Raw genomic sequence first — 17,659 nt, 5'->3', positions numbered from 1 at the left:
CTCCAGCTGAAGTGTTCTAGACGGTTTTAGGGTATATTTTCACTTTAGGCATATATTCAGGCTAAATAAACATATCCTAAGTCTAGGTGATTCATCCAAATATAACTCTTATATTGGATTTAAACCTACGATGTCTAGGTGATAAACCAATTTTATTACCTCACACCGCTCACGCATGCTCATGAAATTGGTTAACACAACTCAAGAACCGACTCAATCTCCAGGTAGGGGGTGTTCCGTAAACCGTCAACTTAAATACCCCAGCCTTAGACAAGATTTTATCGGGTGAGTGTTCATGTTTTACCAATTTATGAGAAACGACCTAGTTTTTGCCTATGAAAACTTTTGCATTGGCCATTTAACCCTAAGTGAGCATGCATATTATCTTTATTATGGATTTTAATGTCTATCTCTTTTATAACACTTATAAACTATAGGCATGCTTCATAACCATACATTCAAATCATAATTTAAATCTATCATGCATACTATACTTTATAACTACTATGTATCATGCATGAGATATCTTATAAGTAGTTATAAAGTATAGTATGCATGATAGATTCAAATTATGATTTGAATGTATGGTTATGAAGCATGCCTATAGTTTATAAGTGTTATAAAAGAGATAGACATGGGGAGTGCTCGGTTCTAGTATAGGAGGCTACCAGCAAGGTTGATCTCGACCTACAGTCAGCTGGGGAAAGAGTTCATCAGCCAGTTCTCTTCTCGGCACTATGACAGAGAGACAGCCATCCATCTCGCCACCATCCGACAGAAAGAAGGCGAGACTTTGAGAGAATACGTGACCCGCTTCTAAGAGGAGCAGCTTAAGGTCGCGCATTGCTCTGACGACTCGGCCATGTGTTACTTTCTCACTGGCCTGGCCGACGAGACTCTGACAGTCAAGCTGGGCGAGGAAGTGCGATCAACCTTCGCTGAGGTCTTACAGAGGCTAAGAAGGTCATAGATGCGCAAGAGCTACTTAGAACCAAGTTAGGTCAGACGGACAAGAGGTCCGACCAGAAGAAGTCAGGTGGCCAAGAGAAAAGGGAAGTCTGATTCCAAGTCTAAAGACAAAAGATCGTCTTCCCAGGATCGATCTGACTATAGGAGATCCGAGAGGGCCTTATGAGAGGTACACTCCAACCACCATTCTGATCTCTGAGATTCTCACCAATATCGAGGAGAACGGTTTAGAAAAGCTCCTCAAGCGACCTCATAAGCCTAGAGGAGACCTCAAGAAATGCAGCAAGGACAGGTACTGTCGATTTCATCACGACCATGGCCATGATACCATGAGTTATTGGGAGTTAAAGCACCAAATTGAAGACCTGATTCAAGATGGCTACTTCAAAAAATATGTAGGCAAGTTAGGCTCGAGCTCGGTAGAAAAGAAACAAGAGAGGAAGCGTTCAAAGACGCCACCTCGGAGGGATGACCGACCTGCGGTCATCAATACCATCTTTGGCGGCCCTAGTGGAGGCCAATCCCGAAACAAGAGGAAGGAGCTTGTCAGGGAGGTTCGGTGTGAAGTCTGCACCATTCAAGAACGGAAGCCGACCTACCCTATCTCTTTCTCCGATTCCGACTTTGAGGGGGTACATTTGCCCCGCAATGACGCCTTGGTGATCTCGCTGCTGATTGACCACGTTCAGGTCAGAAAGGTGTTAATGGATAGAGGTGCTTCGGCCAACATTCTATCTCTTACCACTTACTTAACGCTGAGATGGACCAAGGCACAGTTGAAGAAGAGTCCAACACCCTTAGTTGGATTCGCAAGAGAATCAGTCACCCCCAAAGGCTGCATTGACCTTCCTATTACCATCGGCCAAGGTGACGCCCAAGTCACGCAAATGGCCGAGTTCGTGGTGATTGATGGCCGATCGGCCTACAATGCCATTTTCGGCCGACCTATTATTCATTCACTTCGGGCCATCCCGTCGACTCTACATTAAGTCATGTAGTACTCTATGATCAACGGAGTCGCCATGATCCGAGGAGAGCAGAAACATCCCGAGAGTGCTATACATCTACACTCAAGGGATCAGCAATGTGTGCTTTGGAAGAACAGTCAAATATTCCAAATCCATCTACTCAAACTCCCGAGGACGAACTGCCCCAAACTAACAAATGAGAGGTAGCTGCGCCCACAGAGGAGTTGGAGCTTGTCCCTTTGCTTAGTCCAAAGAAGCAAGTGAGCATAGGCACCAAGCTGGGGGTCGCGGACAGGGAAGAGCTCATCTCCTTTGTCAGGGCAAACTCGGACGTGTTCGCTTGGTCTCATGAGGACATGTCGGGCATTGATCCAAAGATAATGGTCCATCGCCTCAACATCGACCCATGATTCCGACCTATTAAATAGAAAAAAAGACCTGTAAATAAGGAGAGGAGTGATGTAATTGTTGAGGAAGTAAGGAAAATGCTAAAAGCTGAATATATTAAAGAAATTATGTATCCCGAATGGCTCTCTAACGTTGTCTTAGTTAAAAAATCCAACGGAAAGTGGAGAATGTGTGTGGACTTCATCAATCTTAACAACGTCTGCACAAAAGATTGTTTCCCACTACCAAGGATCGACCAGCTCGTAGACGTTACGGCCGGACACGAGCTGCTCACCTTCATGGATGCCTACTCTGGATACAACCAAATAAAGATGCACGAACCAGACCAAGTCCACACCTTTTTCATAACCGATCAAGGTCTGTAGTGCTATAAGGTCATGCCTTTCGGTCTAAAGAATGCATGGGCAAGTTATCAAAAGATGGTAAACAAAATGTTTGCCAACCAAATCAGACGCAATATAGAGGTTTACGTGGATGACATGCTTGTGAAGAGCAAGCAGTCCAGGTCGCACCTGGCCGACTTGACTGAGACTTTTGGGGTCCTTCGCAAGTACCAGATGAAGTTGAATCCTGTCAAGTGTGCCTTTGGAGTTTCATCTGGCAAATTTCTTGGGTTTATGGTGAATAACCGAGGAATAGAGGCCCGGAGAAGATAAAGGTTGTGCTTGAGATGCAAGCCCCAAAGACCCTTAAGCAGCTACAATGCCTTAATGGGAGAATTGCTTCCCTCAATAGGTTTGTCTCCAGGTCCACGGATAAATGCATCCCTTTCTTCAAAACTCTAAGGAAGAATAGACCTTTTGAATGGACGATCGAGTGTGAAACAGCCTTTGAAGAATTCAAAAGCTACCTCTGCTCGGCATCGTTGCTCGCGAAGCCCCTGCCAAGAGACAAGCTACATTTGTACTTGGTCGTGTCAGACAACGCAGTCAGCTCGACCCTAATCAAGCAAGATGAAGTACAACAAAATCCTGTTTACTACACAAGTAAAGTCATGACCGAGGCCGAGACTAGGTATCCCCAAATGGAGAAACTGGCCTTCGCCTTAGTCACCTCGGCACGCAGGCTGAGGTCTTACTTCCAAGCCCATATCATGACCATGGTCACAAACTTGCCATTGAAGCAAGTTTTCTGTAAGCTAAAGACGTCTAGCCGTTTAATGAAATGGGCTATGGAGCTGAGCGAGTATGATATCCAGTTCGAACCCCAAACGGCTGTGAAGGGGCAAATCGTTGTAGATTTCATAGCAGAACTCACTCCTCCACCAGCTCAAACCTCCGAGTCCGACCAACTGTGGACGATGTATATGGACGGATCTTTAAATGAAAGAGGTTGTGGCGCAAGAGTGCTTCTCCATGCCCCGGATGGCATGCGTTTCGAGTATGCCCTTCGCTTCAATTTCCGTACCTCAAACAATGAGGCCAAGTACGAAACCCTGTTGGCCGGGTTACGCATGGTAGGGGGACTCGGAGCCAGCCACCTTCAGATTTCCAGCGATTCCCAGCTGATGGTGAATCAAATCAAGGAAGAGTATCAGGCAAAAGACCATCGGATGGAGAAATATCTGGGAAAGGTCAGGTCGCACCTTACCTACTTCCAAGCTTATGAAATAAGCCAAATTCCAAGGTTAGAGAACTCCAATGCTGATGCTTTAGCCAAATTGGCATTTGCGTATGAGACCAACCTGGCGAGATCAGTCTCAATGGAAATCTTGGATAACCATTCTATCCTAGAGCCAGATGTGATGGAAGTTGACTCCCAGCCTCCATCATAGATGGATCCAATCAGGGACTTCCTAGAAGGCAATATCCCAACATACCCGAAGGAAGCAAAGAAGATGACACGGAAAGCAACTCGGTACCTACTCCGAGATGGATTATTGTACCGGCAGGGGTTTTCCTTACCCCTCCTGAAGTGCATTTCCATAGAAGATGGGAACTATGTTCTTAGGGAAGTACACGAAGGGGTCTGTGGCAATTATTCGGAGGTCAGGTCCTTGTCGGCCAAGGTCATTCGTCAAGGTTATTACTGGCCCACGGTCGACCGAGACGCAAAAGAGTTTGTGAGAGCGTGTGACAACTGCCAGCGCTTCATGAACATCATCCATCAGCCTCCTAAGCTGCTGACTCCGATCTCAGCTCCATGGCCCTTTGCACAATGGGGAATGGACTTAATCGGACCTTTCCCATTGGGTAAGGGACATACTAAGTATGCCGTTGTAGCCGAGGCCGAGGCACTCTCGACAATCACGGAGGCCAGAGTCACGACCTTCATTTAGACAAACATTGTCTATCGCTTCGACATACCTAATGCTATTGTGACGGACAATGGCAAGCAGTTCGACAACACAAAGTTCAAGGATTTCTGCCTCAAACTCAGAATTAGTCACCCCTGTTATTCCCCCGCTCACCCTAAAGCCAATGGACAAGTAGAGGCGATCAACAAAATCATTAAGCGCGGCCTTAAGCTACAGCTGGACGCAAGGAAATGATGGTGGGCCGACGAGTTACCTGAAGTACTCTGGTCCTATCAAACTACCTCTCGGGAGCCTACTGGCGAAACTCCCTTCGCTATGGCCTTTGGCTCTGAGGCCATGGTGCCTGTAGAAATCGGTATGCCAACTGAAAAGATAGATTACTACAAGCAGACAAGGAACGAGGAAGAGCTACTTCTCAACCTTGACCTCCTCGACGAAAGAAGGGAAGCGGCCCTACAAAAATCGAATGGCAAGACACTACAACTCGAGAGTCCGACCTTAGAGCTTCTAGGTCGGACACATAGTCCTTCGCAAAGTACAGAAGCATGCTGACGCGTTGGAACCAGGTTGGGAGGGGCCATTCGAAGTCAAAGGAATAATCTGAACTGGGACGTATATGCTTGCTGATCTTGAAGGAACCTACTTCTTCATCCGTGGAATGCAAAACACCTGAAGCGGCATTACCCTTGAAATGTCGAAATGATCCAATGTAGAAGGGGACTTGTAAAAATCTTTCAGGGGTTAATTCCAGCAAAGAGCTCTGTATTATTTAATTTCATGTCTCCTAAGGGTTTGAGTTCGATGTAAAATTAAATGAGGGCCAGACGTGCACTAAGACTTAGAAAATTCAAACCTTCAGAACCTACGAGTTTGAGGTAAGATGTGAAGTAAGACTTAGAAAATTCGAACCATCAAAACCTACGAGTTCGAGGTGAGATGTGGGCTAAGACTTAGAAAATTTAAAACCTTTAAAAACTTGCAAATATGAAGTATGGTATGACAAAACTTAAGGTAGAATTTAAAAAAGAAATATTGTATTGATAATCGAAGTTTGGGCCGAGGCGTATAGACCTCGAGACCCAGTATAAAAAGGGAGAGAAGTAAAAGTACGACAAGAGAAGCAGGAAGAGTTGGAGAAGCCTCAGCTGCTTCCGAGGTGCGACCTGAGCTCGCCTTGAAACCCAAGAATATCAACCTCCTGAGAGTCTATCAGCCCGACCTCTTGGGAGGAGTTCACGCCAACAGTTGGAGGGAGAGTCCCATCAACTTCTTGGGAAGAAGGGGCCGCGTCCTCCTCCTTGTCGAGCTTGGCGTCAGACTCGAGCTCTTTCAGGCATTGATCCACAAAGTCTTGGGGGCCAGGAGTCCCGTTTGGACTCGAAGCCCACTTCTGGGCATACCTGAGCTTGATAGGCTCAAGGTCGAGCTCGGGAGCCACCTCTTTGACCCCCTTCATCAGAAACCTGGAGTTGGCGTTGCTGAAGTCCTTGGCAAATCCATCGAAGTCAGGATGCTGGCGGAAAGCCTCCTCTAGAAGAACCCCGTTACTAAGCTTGGACTCCGCCAGCTCAAGCTTTGCCTTTAGCTCTGCCATCTCGAAGTCACGAGTCTGTAGCTTGTCTTCTAAGTTTTCTCGGAGGCGCTCAAGTTCGTCGTTCTTCTTCATCAACGTGAACTTCTCCTTCTCAAGGCACTTGACCACAGCATGCGCACCCCTGAAGTTCTCCATGTGGCGAGCGGCCTCTGCCTTGACGCTCTTGAGCTCGGCCTTGTTGGCTTTGGAGGTGGACTTCCACGCCTGAGCCTCAGCGCGCGCCTCTTTGAGCTCCCCTTCTAAGGCAGCGGCAACCTCCAATGCGGCCGAGGAAGCCTCCCGTTCCTTCACAGTAAGAAAGTCGCACCCCTCCAATTCGGCCTTCATCATAAGAGTGGCCTGGCAGATGGCAGCATGAATCTGAAAAAAGAAGGCAAAATAGACAAGGGTTAGTCCCGTAAAGATTGTGCGAAGACAAAAGTATCAGATCATACCTTAGCCGAGTAGTCCAACATTCGTTGGATAGTAGACCCCGGGGCACTAACAAACTTAGACGCCCTTCTCCAACAACGGTCGAAGCAGGCGCTTGACATCCACATGACGTTCTCCTTCACCCCGGCACTTGAAGGTTCGATCTTGAACCTCATATCGACATCCGAGGTACCGTCCATTCTTGCCTCGGGATCGTCAACTAAGTCCACGAAAGGACTGACTCGCCGTTCAGCGCGTATCTCCCTCACCTCGTCCTCGGAGTGATGGACTTTCCATTTCTTCTTCTTGGACTTTTTGGGGGAGGCCCTCCTCCGAACCTCCCTAAGGGGGGAGACCTTAAGGATCTCTTGATCTTGGGAAGTTCCAGCCACTACAGCTCCTTGCAGTGAAGCCGCTCCGCGTTCGACCTCAACCACTTGGACCTCGGTAGGAGGGTTAGCAACAACAGGGCTGGGCGCTTTCTTAGCCTTGGAGGTCTGTCCAGCGCGAGGGCGCTTGCGCTTGACGTCATGGGAGAAGTCGCACACCATGGCTGCAAGGAAAACAAGGGTGAATTAGACGCAAAGTAAGAAAAACGCCAGAGATTGAGTACAAAATGCCCAAAGGCAACCAACCTAGTTCCGAGTTCGGTCTCCGAGCTTCGGGTGGGGCTAAGAGAGGATTGTAATCAAGCAATCCGAAGGCGAGGAGAAGCTTGTCTGTTATAAGCGTGCTGATTTGCTTACCGCTCCTGAATTTGCCTTTGAAAAACTTCAAAGCGTTGAAGGTCGACTCAGAAAGCTGAGGGATCGGTCTTATAGCGACTGAAATTGGCAAAAGCTACGAGTTAAACTATGAAGAGAAATAATTAAAAGCAGGTAAAGACTCAACTTCTTACCTAAGTTCCCAAACCTACAAGGGACGTTGTGGAAGGGCAGGTCGGACTCGTTCTTAGCCAGCCACGCTCTGGAGGTGAAGAACCATTTTCCAACCCACTTCTTTATGGAGGTCGGACCTTTCAGAATGCCTCTTGCGCCCTTCCTAGCACACAAGTAGTACCTCCTCGACTTCCTAGAGATCCGCTTGACCTCAAAGTAGGCTAAGAGCTGGTCGACTCCAAGGAGGTCTAGATCGTCTACCTCCCTGCATCTTAGCCAAAATAAGACAGCCAAACTAGAGATGACTCCCCATCCATTGGGGGCCACTTGAGCAGGAGCTAACCTGGTTCGGACTAAGAACTCCTGCGCTAAAGGATGAACGAGCAGGCGGAAGCTGTACTCAAACATCTTCAAGTAAAGGGTCAAGCACCATTCGGGTGGATTGTCGGCTTGCTCCTCTTCCTTAGGAAGCCTAAGGATAATGTCATCTGGTATGTTATATCTCCTACGAAGGGGGTCGAGGTAGTTCTCAAGCATTTGGGAGGAGTACTCTAAACCTTGGCCCGAGGTCGATGTATCGCTATCATCTTCGTCATCGTCAGAGAACCTAAAGTTTTCTATTTCTTTCTCCAGTTCGGAGTCTAACCTACTTGCAAATTCCTCTACAGAATCGGCCTTCTTGGGTGAAGAGTCCCCACTTTGAGCTGCGCTATTAGACAAGCTACTACTAGATGAACTTGGGGAGCTAGAGGATGTCGACATGACTTTAAAATTAAAAAAAGAAAGCGAAAAGAAAGCGAAGGAACGAGACTGACCTAAGGCAAAAACTCCGATCTGATCAGGTCGGACTCCAAGATTTCAGAAAGCGTAGAAAGCAGAGATGAAGCCTTGGGGATATTTATAGTCTCCTTGAAATTAATCCTGATTGTACACGTGTCAAAAAAAAGGACGACCCATATCGGAAGAATTTCGATCGTCAGAAGTATTCGAGTGTGCACCGGACACCGATTTTATTTTCGAGGTTTTTCAACGGTCATAATTACTATGACGACATCGGAAGTCACCACGTGGATTAGTTTTGCAAGGAGGACAACTTCTCTGCCAGATCGAGATCGAACCTGGCAGAGAGGGGACCAATGTTTGGGAGGAAAAATCTCCTTGTCACGTGGAGGACAGGGATTGGCCATCCTGGGAAGATTCGAAAGAACGATTTACGAAGTTCCATCTCGGAACCTTCCGATGTGGAAGACTTTCCTATTTTCTATAAAGAATCAACTTGTCTTTTACAAGGAAAGTGTTCGAGTTAGATCTGCTCGAGCCCGACACATCCGACCTCAAACCCGACCAAGGTAACCGCCTGTCGCGACCCCTGTAGGAGCCTAAACCTATAAATAGAGGGCCTCATTTCACCATCAAGTATCGAATTTCTCCTCGAACTTAATGTAGAGTCCGAGCTACTTACTGACTTGAGTGTCGAAGATTTTGCCCCCTTGTGCAGATCTTCCCTTAGCGTTTCAAGTCGGAGCAAGGACCGGGTTCGAGCTAGATTGACGTTGTGCAATTTCTTGCATAAACAAACCCCATCTGCTCATAAAAAGATGAAGTAAATCAAATTTAAACCTCAACGATCCCTCGTAAGCTAGTAAAGAAATGCCAGCACTCAGCAAGTTCGACTGCCTCCACGAGAGAATAATAAAAATTCCATCCAGGGAACAAAGAAGATTGTCTAACAAGTCAAAAAAGAATTGAGTTCCATGTGGTAAAAAACAATTTACTTTAGTTCTGAATGCTGTCACAGAGAGAATAGATTATTTTACTAAAAGATCAAATGATTATATTAATTAATTGATTCACCACTCATAATTCATAATTAAGTAATACTATTATCTTTTCAGCAATAGTTTGATATTAATTATATACAAATAATATATTAGTTCACTTTCTTAAACATATATACACACATAAATAAACGTTTCTTCTCTAAATGTTGGATATTCACTCTGTCACCCATACTTTTATTGTACTAAATGTACTAAAAGAAAGAGTTGAATTTACAAAACTAAATATAACTAAACCATACTTTTTTATTGTTAATTTCAAGGAAGAATAACATTTTAAGCATGGTAGGTAGGTTTTTCCTAATTAACATGATTAAAAAATTAAAAATTAAGAAAGAAGAAGGTATAAAATAAAAGAGAGAAAATAGAATAAATAACTATCACTTTATTTGTGAAAAATAAAAAGATACATATTTATCGATAAGCACTCGAAAAAATTTAGTTTTAACATACTCTTGATAATTTAGTAACCAATAATACTTAGTGCTTACAAATCAACACTCATCTTATCAATTAAGCTATCTTGTTCATTCTGTGGAGGTTAGAGGTTCAATATTTGATTGGCAAGGTGTCGTGGCGGGGTCAAGAGTGAGCCACCGCCCTGTTGTGCGCACACCACACGGCCCACTCTGCCTTTTAAGTCTCTATAAAAAGAGCCTCATTGCTGAAGATTTACTAACTCCCCACTCTCATCTCTCCTCCAAATCCGTGGCTTGGTTTTATTTGTAACTCTTTTGTTTGGAGGCTCTCTCGCCCCAACTCTCTGAAAACTTTTACGACCAATCTTGCCCTCTGTCGATGTGGTAACTAACCATTTTATTTTATTATTTCCCATCTCAAGTTCCAATATGTACATAAATCTTTTTATGGTATAGAAATCAAATGGTTCCTTCATTTCCTTTTCAGAAAAGGTCCCAAATTGGCCCGGAGACACGGAGAAAAAAAAAAAAAGCAAGGAGGGCCTAGTTGGGGAGTGCTATACGGAAGAAGAATAGCCAACAAAACAGGGGCTCATCTTGGCCTCGCCAGACCCTTCGAAACCCTCACGAACTCAAATTCGCTGCTGTAAGGAACCGAACCGAACCGAATATTTTTTATTTGGTTCGGTTCGGTTAGTTTTATAACCGAATAGGGTTTAAAGTTCGAAACACTGCGTGCGCCGCCATCTCTCTCACAATAGTTTCGCTTCACGACCTCCCCTCTCTCTCGCTCTCTGACCCATCTCCGGCGCCGGCGCCCATCTCCAGCGGCGAAGGTGACTATCTCCGGTGGCGGTGATTCTACATTCATGTGCTGCCCCTTTCTTCTCCAGTTTATTCGATTTCATTTCTGGATTTGCGATTCTGCATCTGGAATTTAGGAGACGAAAGGGAACCCAGCTGAAATTAACAAGTCTGGCATCTGGGTTTTAATTTTTACAGATCTGTATTGGACTATTTCTGGGTTTTGGGCTTTTACAACCTTCAATCAGGCGTTATTTGCTAACCGAGAGAGCTATCCGCCACTATTTTCTTTGCTTTCTTCTTCCTGCGGCTACCAAATTCATAGAGAAGAAGACCACACAGGTCACTCTTAGTCTCTTATCCTCTCTTAATCTCACTGGACAAAGCATATGCTCTGGTTTTTGCGAATTATAATCCGTTGTTCTTCTGTGGAAATTTCTGGGCTAATTAGCTGCATCACCTTCAAATAACTCAGTACCATTTTTTAAGTGGGAACATTCCCTTTGCAATATGATGGTGTATGTATGTAGAGGGAAATAGTAATGATTCTGTTCTTAATTTGAGTTAAATGATTCCAATGTTGTTGTGCATTTTTTGAGTTTAGTGATTACGTTCTTAGTTTTTGAGTTGAGTTTCTTGAATTTTGCTGTTTTTTTTTTCCCTTCTATTTATGAGGTCTAATTTTATCTTATTAACACTCTCCAGCGGCTTAAACCCTGAACCTAAACCCTGTGAACTGTGGAGACTGGGGAGGTGAAGAAAAACTGCCATTACCAATGCTGATTACTCGAAAGGTATCTGCTTTGATGTTGAAGCCGCTTCTTTCTCTCCATTTCGCTTCCCGTTCTGTGAGTTCGCACTATTTTTCACGTTTTTGCTTAAACCCTCGAATTCTTCACCCAGCTTCTTCCAGCCTTCCATTTCTGCCGTCGCGTTGTTTCTCCCACTCTTTGTCATCGAAACCCACACCTCCAAAATCTTCGCTTCTCTCCCGTGATGGCAACTACGACGAAGCCGCTTCCCGATTCTTCCTCGTCTGCCCTGGCTGTGGAGTTCACATGCAAGACACCAATCCCAACCATCCTGGCTTCTTCGTCCAACCCTCGAGAAAAGATTCCAATTACCGATTGCTTACTCATCTCGTGCCCGTTGATCATGAGTCTGAATGCTCCGATTCCCTGAAGAGAGGCCTCGTAATCGAGTCTGGGAATCAGAAAACTGAAGAGAATGTGATCAAGAAAGCCCAAATTCCCGTTGTATGCTCGCGGTGCCACTCCTTGAGGTTTTATGGGAAGGTGAAGGATCCTACAGTAGAGAATTTGTTGCCGGATTTCGATTTCGATCATACTATCGGTAGGAGGCTGGTGTCGACTACGGGACCTCGATCTGTCGTGTTGATGGTCGTTGATGCTGCAGATTTTGATGGGTCATTTCCAAAGAAGGTGGCGGATTTGGTGTCGGAGACAATTGAGGAGAATTCAGCTGCCTGGAAACAGGGGAAATCAGGGAATGTGCCTAGAGTGGTGCTTGTGGTGACAAAAATAGATCTGCTGCCTCCCTCGTTATCACCAACGAGATTTGAGCACTGGGTGAGGCAGAGAGCGAGGGAAGGAGGAATGAACAAGATAACAAGCTTGCACATGGTAAGCGCCGTTAGAGATTGGGGATTGAAAAATTTGGTGGAGGATGTTGTTAGTTTGGTTGGGCCAAGAGGAAATGTGTGGGCAATTGGAGCACAAAATGCTGGGAAAAGCACGCTGATTAATTCAATAGGAATGCACGTTGGTGGGAAGATCACTCAATTGACTGAAGCAGCAGTGCCTGGAACAACTTTGGGGATAATCAGAGTGGAGGGCATTCTTCCGGGTCAAGCCAAGTTGTTCGATACGCCTGGGCTTTTGAATCCGCACCAGATTACCACGAGATTGACCAGGGAAGAGCAGAAACTTGTTCACATTAACAAGGAATTGAAGCCGAGGACTTACAGGATAAAGGTAAATCTGATTTAGATGCTGATTAGTTATATATTCCTTCAAAGAACTATAAATTCATAATCTTTTAAAGAAAAAAAAAATTTGAAACTCATTAAGAGACATAAAATTTGGCATAAATTCCTCGCAAAAATACCAGCAAGTCCAAAGAATAATAATATGCACAAATAGCTTTATGATATTTCTAACATTAAATACTAGTTCGGTTTATCGACTAAGAAGATATATGATTTTTCTAATATTAAATAGTAGTGCCAAAGAATAAGTATGATAACATACATATTGAAATCTGTTATATGGATCAAACTGAAATTTTTATTGGCTAATAAGCAAAATAGCATACACGTTAATTTTAACTTCAAGCATAAGTTGAAATTGTGAGTATTAAGTTTCTACTTTTCCTTTTATCATCTCCTATAGACAACTATTTCCAGCAAATAAGGTGCTAGAGGTTTCAAAATTTTTGTCCATACTGTAGGCTGGTCATACAGTTCATGTCGCTGGTCTCATGAGACTAGATGTGGAAGAAACAACTGTAGATTCAATTTATGTTACCGTGTGGGCATCTCCTTATCTACCATTACACATGGGGAAAACAGAAAATGCAAGCAAGATACAAGAGGACCATTTTGGCAATCAGTTACAGGTATTATTTGCACTATAACCATTTGTTGTATGTTGTTGAAATTTGAGTGATGTCTCAGAATCAGTTTGTATAAGCGTATTCTGAGTTTGATTGTCAATGGCTTCCTAAATGAAATGGTTTTAGGAATGTGCATATGGTTTCTATAGTTTATCTCGTATTGATATTAATCGATACTTATGAGTTATGATCGTGTTACAATAGTTAACTGGTGATTTAACTGCAGTTTTTGTTTTCATTTTGCAACATTTGGGGTGTCATATTCTTTTTTGGAAAGCCATGATCTCATATTTGTGAAAAGTTAACTTCAGAACTTCCTTTACTTTAGAGGATAATATGAATGACGCTCTTACATTTATGTAACTATTTAGGGTTTCTGTTGTAGTAAATGTAATTGTTAAGGCATCGTCATTGTTTCATGCTTCAGCCACCTATAGGCAAAGATCGAGTTGTGGAGCTTGGAAAATGGGTGAGAAGGGAATTTCGTGTTTGTTGTAGTAGTTGGGATTCAAGTTGTGTAGACGCCGCTGTTGCTGGCCTCGGGTGGTTTGCTATTGGACTTAAAGGAGAAGCAGTCTTAGGACTATGGACTTACGAGGGAGTCGAAGTTGTTCTTAGAAGTTCTGTCATCCCTTACAGATCAAACTTCTTTGAAGATGCTGGATTTACAGTCTCAAAAATTGTCTCCAAGGCTGATCAGGCTGCAAACAAACCACTTGATCGAAGTGAAAAGAAGGGGAAAAAGGGTGACCCTAAAGTTTGCGTTGGATGAAATGATTCTACCTTAAATTTGTAGCATTGTACAGAAAGTTATCTACATCAATGTGGAATTCATGCTGAAGAATACAAGGCAGGCATTGCCTCTTCAAGACTTATGCGTGGAGATAGAGTTTTTTAAGGCTTTCGAACTTCGATGACACAAATCAATAGTTCGAATCTTAGTGAAGCTAAGGCTTGAACAAGAGCTATGAGGATGTATAAACTATAATTCTGTTAAGATGATCACTCGGCCCGCTAAACACAAGTTACTTCATCAGAGGATACTTAATACACTGCGTCATTTATAAGGATACTGGCTTGAGAGTTCAATTGTTTCATCTACTACTTTCACTTTGCTGTGCCGAAAAGTTGGTATGATTGTAGCTGCCTCTTTCTGATTCTTTCCTTACTCTTTTTTTCTTTCTTTCTATTCTTTATATTCTTTATTCTCTTTCATTTGCAGTAACCTGATTTTGCATTTCGTATAGAACTTGAATTCAACTGAATCATGTTTGACAATGCTTTGCGATGAGGATGGAACAATTTGATTCCTCTACTCTTTTTGGTATGAACAACATGCATTTGACGATTACAGGCTCTGTTGAGGATCAAAGAGGATAGCCATCTAAGTTATAACTTATAACTATGTTTTTGCACTCAATGAACTCTGTCATGAAGCCAACCATGACAAAAATTCAATCATGTAACTTATACCAGTTATAGCCTGTATAGGTTATTTTGTGAGGAGAAGAGAGATGAAGTTCAATAATTTGGTAACAAGCTACCACTGTACATCTTATCGAGCAATTTTCGTGCGTTGGGCCTTAAGCCACAAAAATCCATTTTTTTTTTATTTTTTATTTTTTTTGGCATTTTTGTAAATTATGAACAGAATTTGGTAATTGTCCAGGGGATCTCACAAGGTCAGCTCAGTATTCTCACAAGATAAAATGATCATGGATTCAAGTACCTAAATTTGCAAGTTGTATACATACCATCTGCTAATGTTCGATTTTCCCAAGCCTATCAGGAACAGTATAAGAGGACATTACTTTCCATGTCCAGCAGATGTGAAGTTGTGTCAAACTGAAACCATGCAAAGATATGCTGCATCCATAGATGAGCTGACTGTAATTTGTACATCGAGATGAATATTTACAACAATTTGGACATTCTGTAAACTCGTAGATATCCTTAGCCCGTTTTCTGTTCAGAGCTTTCCATTTGCCTATACCACCACATGTCACCTAAGAAGAAAAACAGAAAGCATCTCATGGAAAATAGGGAGCGCAGATAGATAAAGTTGATAAAAACAATTAAAAGGAAAAAGGAAACCCTCCTCAAATTTCTATTCATCTTTAGAAAGGAAAATCCAAGCATTACTCTACAACTAGCAATATAAAAGTGAAAAGGGAAAGGAGTCTTTTAACTTCAAGATAGTCTCATAAGAGGAAGAACTTGATGACAATTTAGACCAGGAAACATAGATAATGAAGCAAATAAAGAATGCCAAATGTCGAATGTTTTCCATAACCGTGAATTTTGAAAGATAATTTTTTTACCAACTTTGTATGGATTATTTCCATACGTGAGAAAGTCCAGGCACTTGAGACTTTGTAAGTGGGAAGGTTGTTCTTATCCTCTTTATCCATCATCCATATAGTTATATGAATTGGTAGAGTAATGATTTCCTGCCTTGGCACTAATCGTGTTTCCTCTCTACTCTAGTGACTGGTGTTAATGAATATCCAAACCTTGAAGAGAATTTGGGAGGGATGGGAGGATACTGTTAGAAAACAAAAAACTTTATATAAGATCTGTGCATGGGAGTAGGCTAAAGAAAATTATTTCGAATTACATGAATCCATGAGTAGAGATTCCAAATTCCTGTAGCAATATCTGCGTGGTTTGGGTCTTCCTCAACTATGCAACTTCAGACCAAAGATGGGCAATACTCCTTATTGGATGGGGAATAGGAGATTAAAGAAGCATAGTATCTGTCTAGCGGGCCACACCACATATAGGAAGTTTATGGACCCTAATTAGACCACTTATTTTCCCCATGAATAGTAGTACATTTAATTTATCATAAATTGTTACCCATTTAATGGAATCAATTAAATTCATTCCAACAATTTCCCACTTGGGTAATAGAATTCTACGACAAATAATATAAGTTTCAACTTTTAGTGCACAACCAAATACTATTTAAAAAAGACTTCCTTTAATTACAATCTGGTCCATCTTGTATACCAATGTGGGACCAAGGCGACTTTTGTGACATATATAAGCGCAACTCAACCTTCAATGATCACCACTCCAAATATACTTGATGACATAGATCAAGTGTGGAAGAGCAACATGAGAATTACATTCATAGTGATCTGTTCATGTCTATTCTCAACTGGTCCTTATCATACTTTATAGAGATCAACGCAATAAACACACACACACACACATATATATATATATATATATATAAATACATATTCATTGTGAGTTCAAATAAACCATCATCTTTGTTCTGCAGAAAAGTATAGAACAACATAGCTGTAATTAAAATTACTCACACTCAACCAAGACATTATCTATTGAAATGACATCGATACGGGCTACATGATCATGAAAGACCTTAGGTACTAAGCCTTTGGTAAGAGGATCTGCTAGCATGTTATGTGTTCTTATGTGTTCTATAGCTATCAAATTATTTTGAATTCTCTCCTTAACAACAAGATATTTTATGTCAATATGTTTTGACTTTGTCGAGCTCCTGTTGTGATTGGAATATAACACTGCTGAATTATTGTCACAGTAAATTTTCAATGGTCTTTCAATACTGTAACAACCCGTATTTTCCAATACGGCCATTCTGTCAAAATGCGGAAGCATAAACAACTAATCACTAAATTAACGGAAATACTTCTTTATTTAATACTATCGACAAAAGATAAGGACAAATCCAACTTTAACAAAAAAAAAAAGAACCTACACTATAATAAAGCCAAAGAATAACTACCAGAACTAATTAAGTTCTCATAAGCTAAAAATAATGGAAAATACTAAATATTTCAACTCCTCATGCCAGAACGCTATTCCTCAATCACTATCTGAGCAGTCACTTGAACCTTCATCTGAAAACATTTAGAAAACAGAAAAAAAATGAGTACAAAAATACTCAATAAGCAATCTCCATAACAAACGTTGAAATTCATTTTCCTTTCAAAACATTCGTAAACAAAAAGACGAACAAATCAAAACTTTTAAAGTCCTTTAAAATATTTAATACAATTTTCAAAACTTTCAAAATAAACTAGATTTTCGGAAACAAAGTCTTCAAATAAGATAAAATTTCCAGTCAATCAAAACAAACTTTCATTTTTTCAAAACAAACTTCCATTCATTGAAAACAAACTTTCATTCGATCAAATTTCAAATCCTTCAAAACAAACTTTCTTTCAATCTAAACTTTCAAAGTTCCTTCTAAAACATTTGGTACACCTTTCAAACTTTCAAATAACTAAATCATTCGAACATTGAAAACAATCTTACATTCATTCATACTTTCAAAATCAGAGTGGAAGGTTGCATTATTTGGGTAGCCTACAGAACATATGTGGTTACCCGTCGGTAACACCAAATCAATCAGAAGCTTCTATCAGAGTTGTCGAATTAATATCGACCAGAACAGAGTTGTCGAAATAATATCGACCAGAACAGAGT

General features: G+C 42.1%; 2 protein-coding genes across 3 annotated transcripts; both read left to right on the top strand.

Moving 5' to 3' along the window:
- Nucleotides 1-862: 862 nt before the first annotated feature.
- LOC111018904 (uncharacterized) lies at nucleotides 863-1,958 on the top strand. Its single transcript, XM_022295167.1, has 2 exons — nucleotides 863-963; nucleotides 1,097-1,958. Exons 1-2 carry the CDS (start codon nucleotides 863-865, stop codon nucleotides 1,956-1,958), a joined length of 963 nt encoding a protein of 320 aa, XP_022150859.1.
- Nucleotides 1,959-10,473: 8,515 nt separating this feature from the next.
- Nucleotides 10,474-14,340, top strand: LOC111018893 (GTP-binding protein BRASSINAZOLE INSENSITIVE PALE GREEN 2, chloroplastic). Of its 2 annotated transcripts, XM_088121211.1 has the most exons (5): nucleotides 10,476-10,888; nucleotides 11,252-11,340; nucleotides 11,450-12,540; nucleotides 13,016-13,183; nucleotides 13,608-14,277. In XM_088121211.1, exons 3-5 carry the CDS (start codon nucleotides 11,605-11,607, stop codon nucleotides 13,950-13,952), a joined length of 1,449 nt encoding a protein of 482 aa, XP_087977337.1. In that variant the 5' UTR covers nucleotides 10,476-10,888; nucleotides 11,252-11,340; nucleotides 11,450-11,604; the 3' UTR covers nucleotides 13,953-14,277. The 2 variants fall into 2 exon arrangements, with proteins under 2 accessions (XP_022150846.1, XP_087977337.1); XM_022295154.2 differs by having other exon boundaries at nucleotides 10,474-10,888; nucleotides 11,252-12,540; nucleotides 13,608-14,340.
- Nucleotides 14,341-17,659: the final 3,319 nt, after the last annotated feature.

The sequence above is a fragment of the Momordica charantia genome, assembly GCF_013281855.1.
Source record: "Momordica charantia cultivar OHB3-1 chromosome 2 unlocalized genomic scaffold, Mcharantia_2.0 BLBB01000002.1, whole genome shotgun sequence".
In the NCBI taxonomy this organism is placed as follows: domain Eukaryota; kingdom Viridiplantae; phylum Streptophyta; class Magnoliopsida; order Cucurbitales; family Cucurbitaceae; genus Momordica; species Momordica charantia.
Note: the sequence above shows the minus strand (reverse complement) of the source record. Positions and strands in the feature narration are given on the sequence as shown.

Excerpts from the sequence above, each read along its gene's own strand:
- LOC111018904 (XM_022295167.1), top strand. The coding sequence starts at position 863 with ATGTGTTACTTTCTCACTGGCCTGGCCGACGAGACTCTGACAGTCAAG. Across the intron at positions 964-1,096 it reads GTCTTACAGAGGCTAAGAAG|GATCGATCTGACTATAGGAG; the intron begins GTCATAGATGCG and ends TCGTCTTCCCAG.
- LOC111018893 (XM_022295154.2), top strand. The coding sequence starts at position 11,323 with ATGCTGATTACTCGAAAGGTATCTGCTTTGATGTTGAAGCCGCTTCTT. Across the intron at positions 12,541-13,015 it reads CGAGGACTTACAGGATAAAG|GCTGGTCATACAGTTCATGT; the intron begins GTAAATCTGATT and ends TCCATACTGTAG. Across the intron at positions 13,184-13,607 it reads ATTTTGGCAATCAGTTACAG|CCACCTATAGGCAAAGATCG; the intron begins GTATTATTTGCA and ends TTCATGCTTCAG.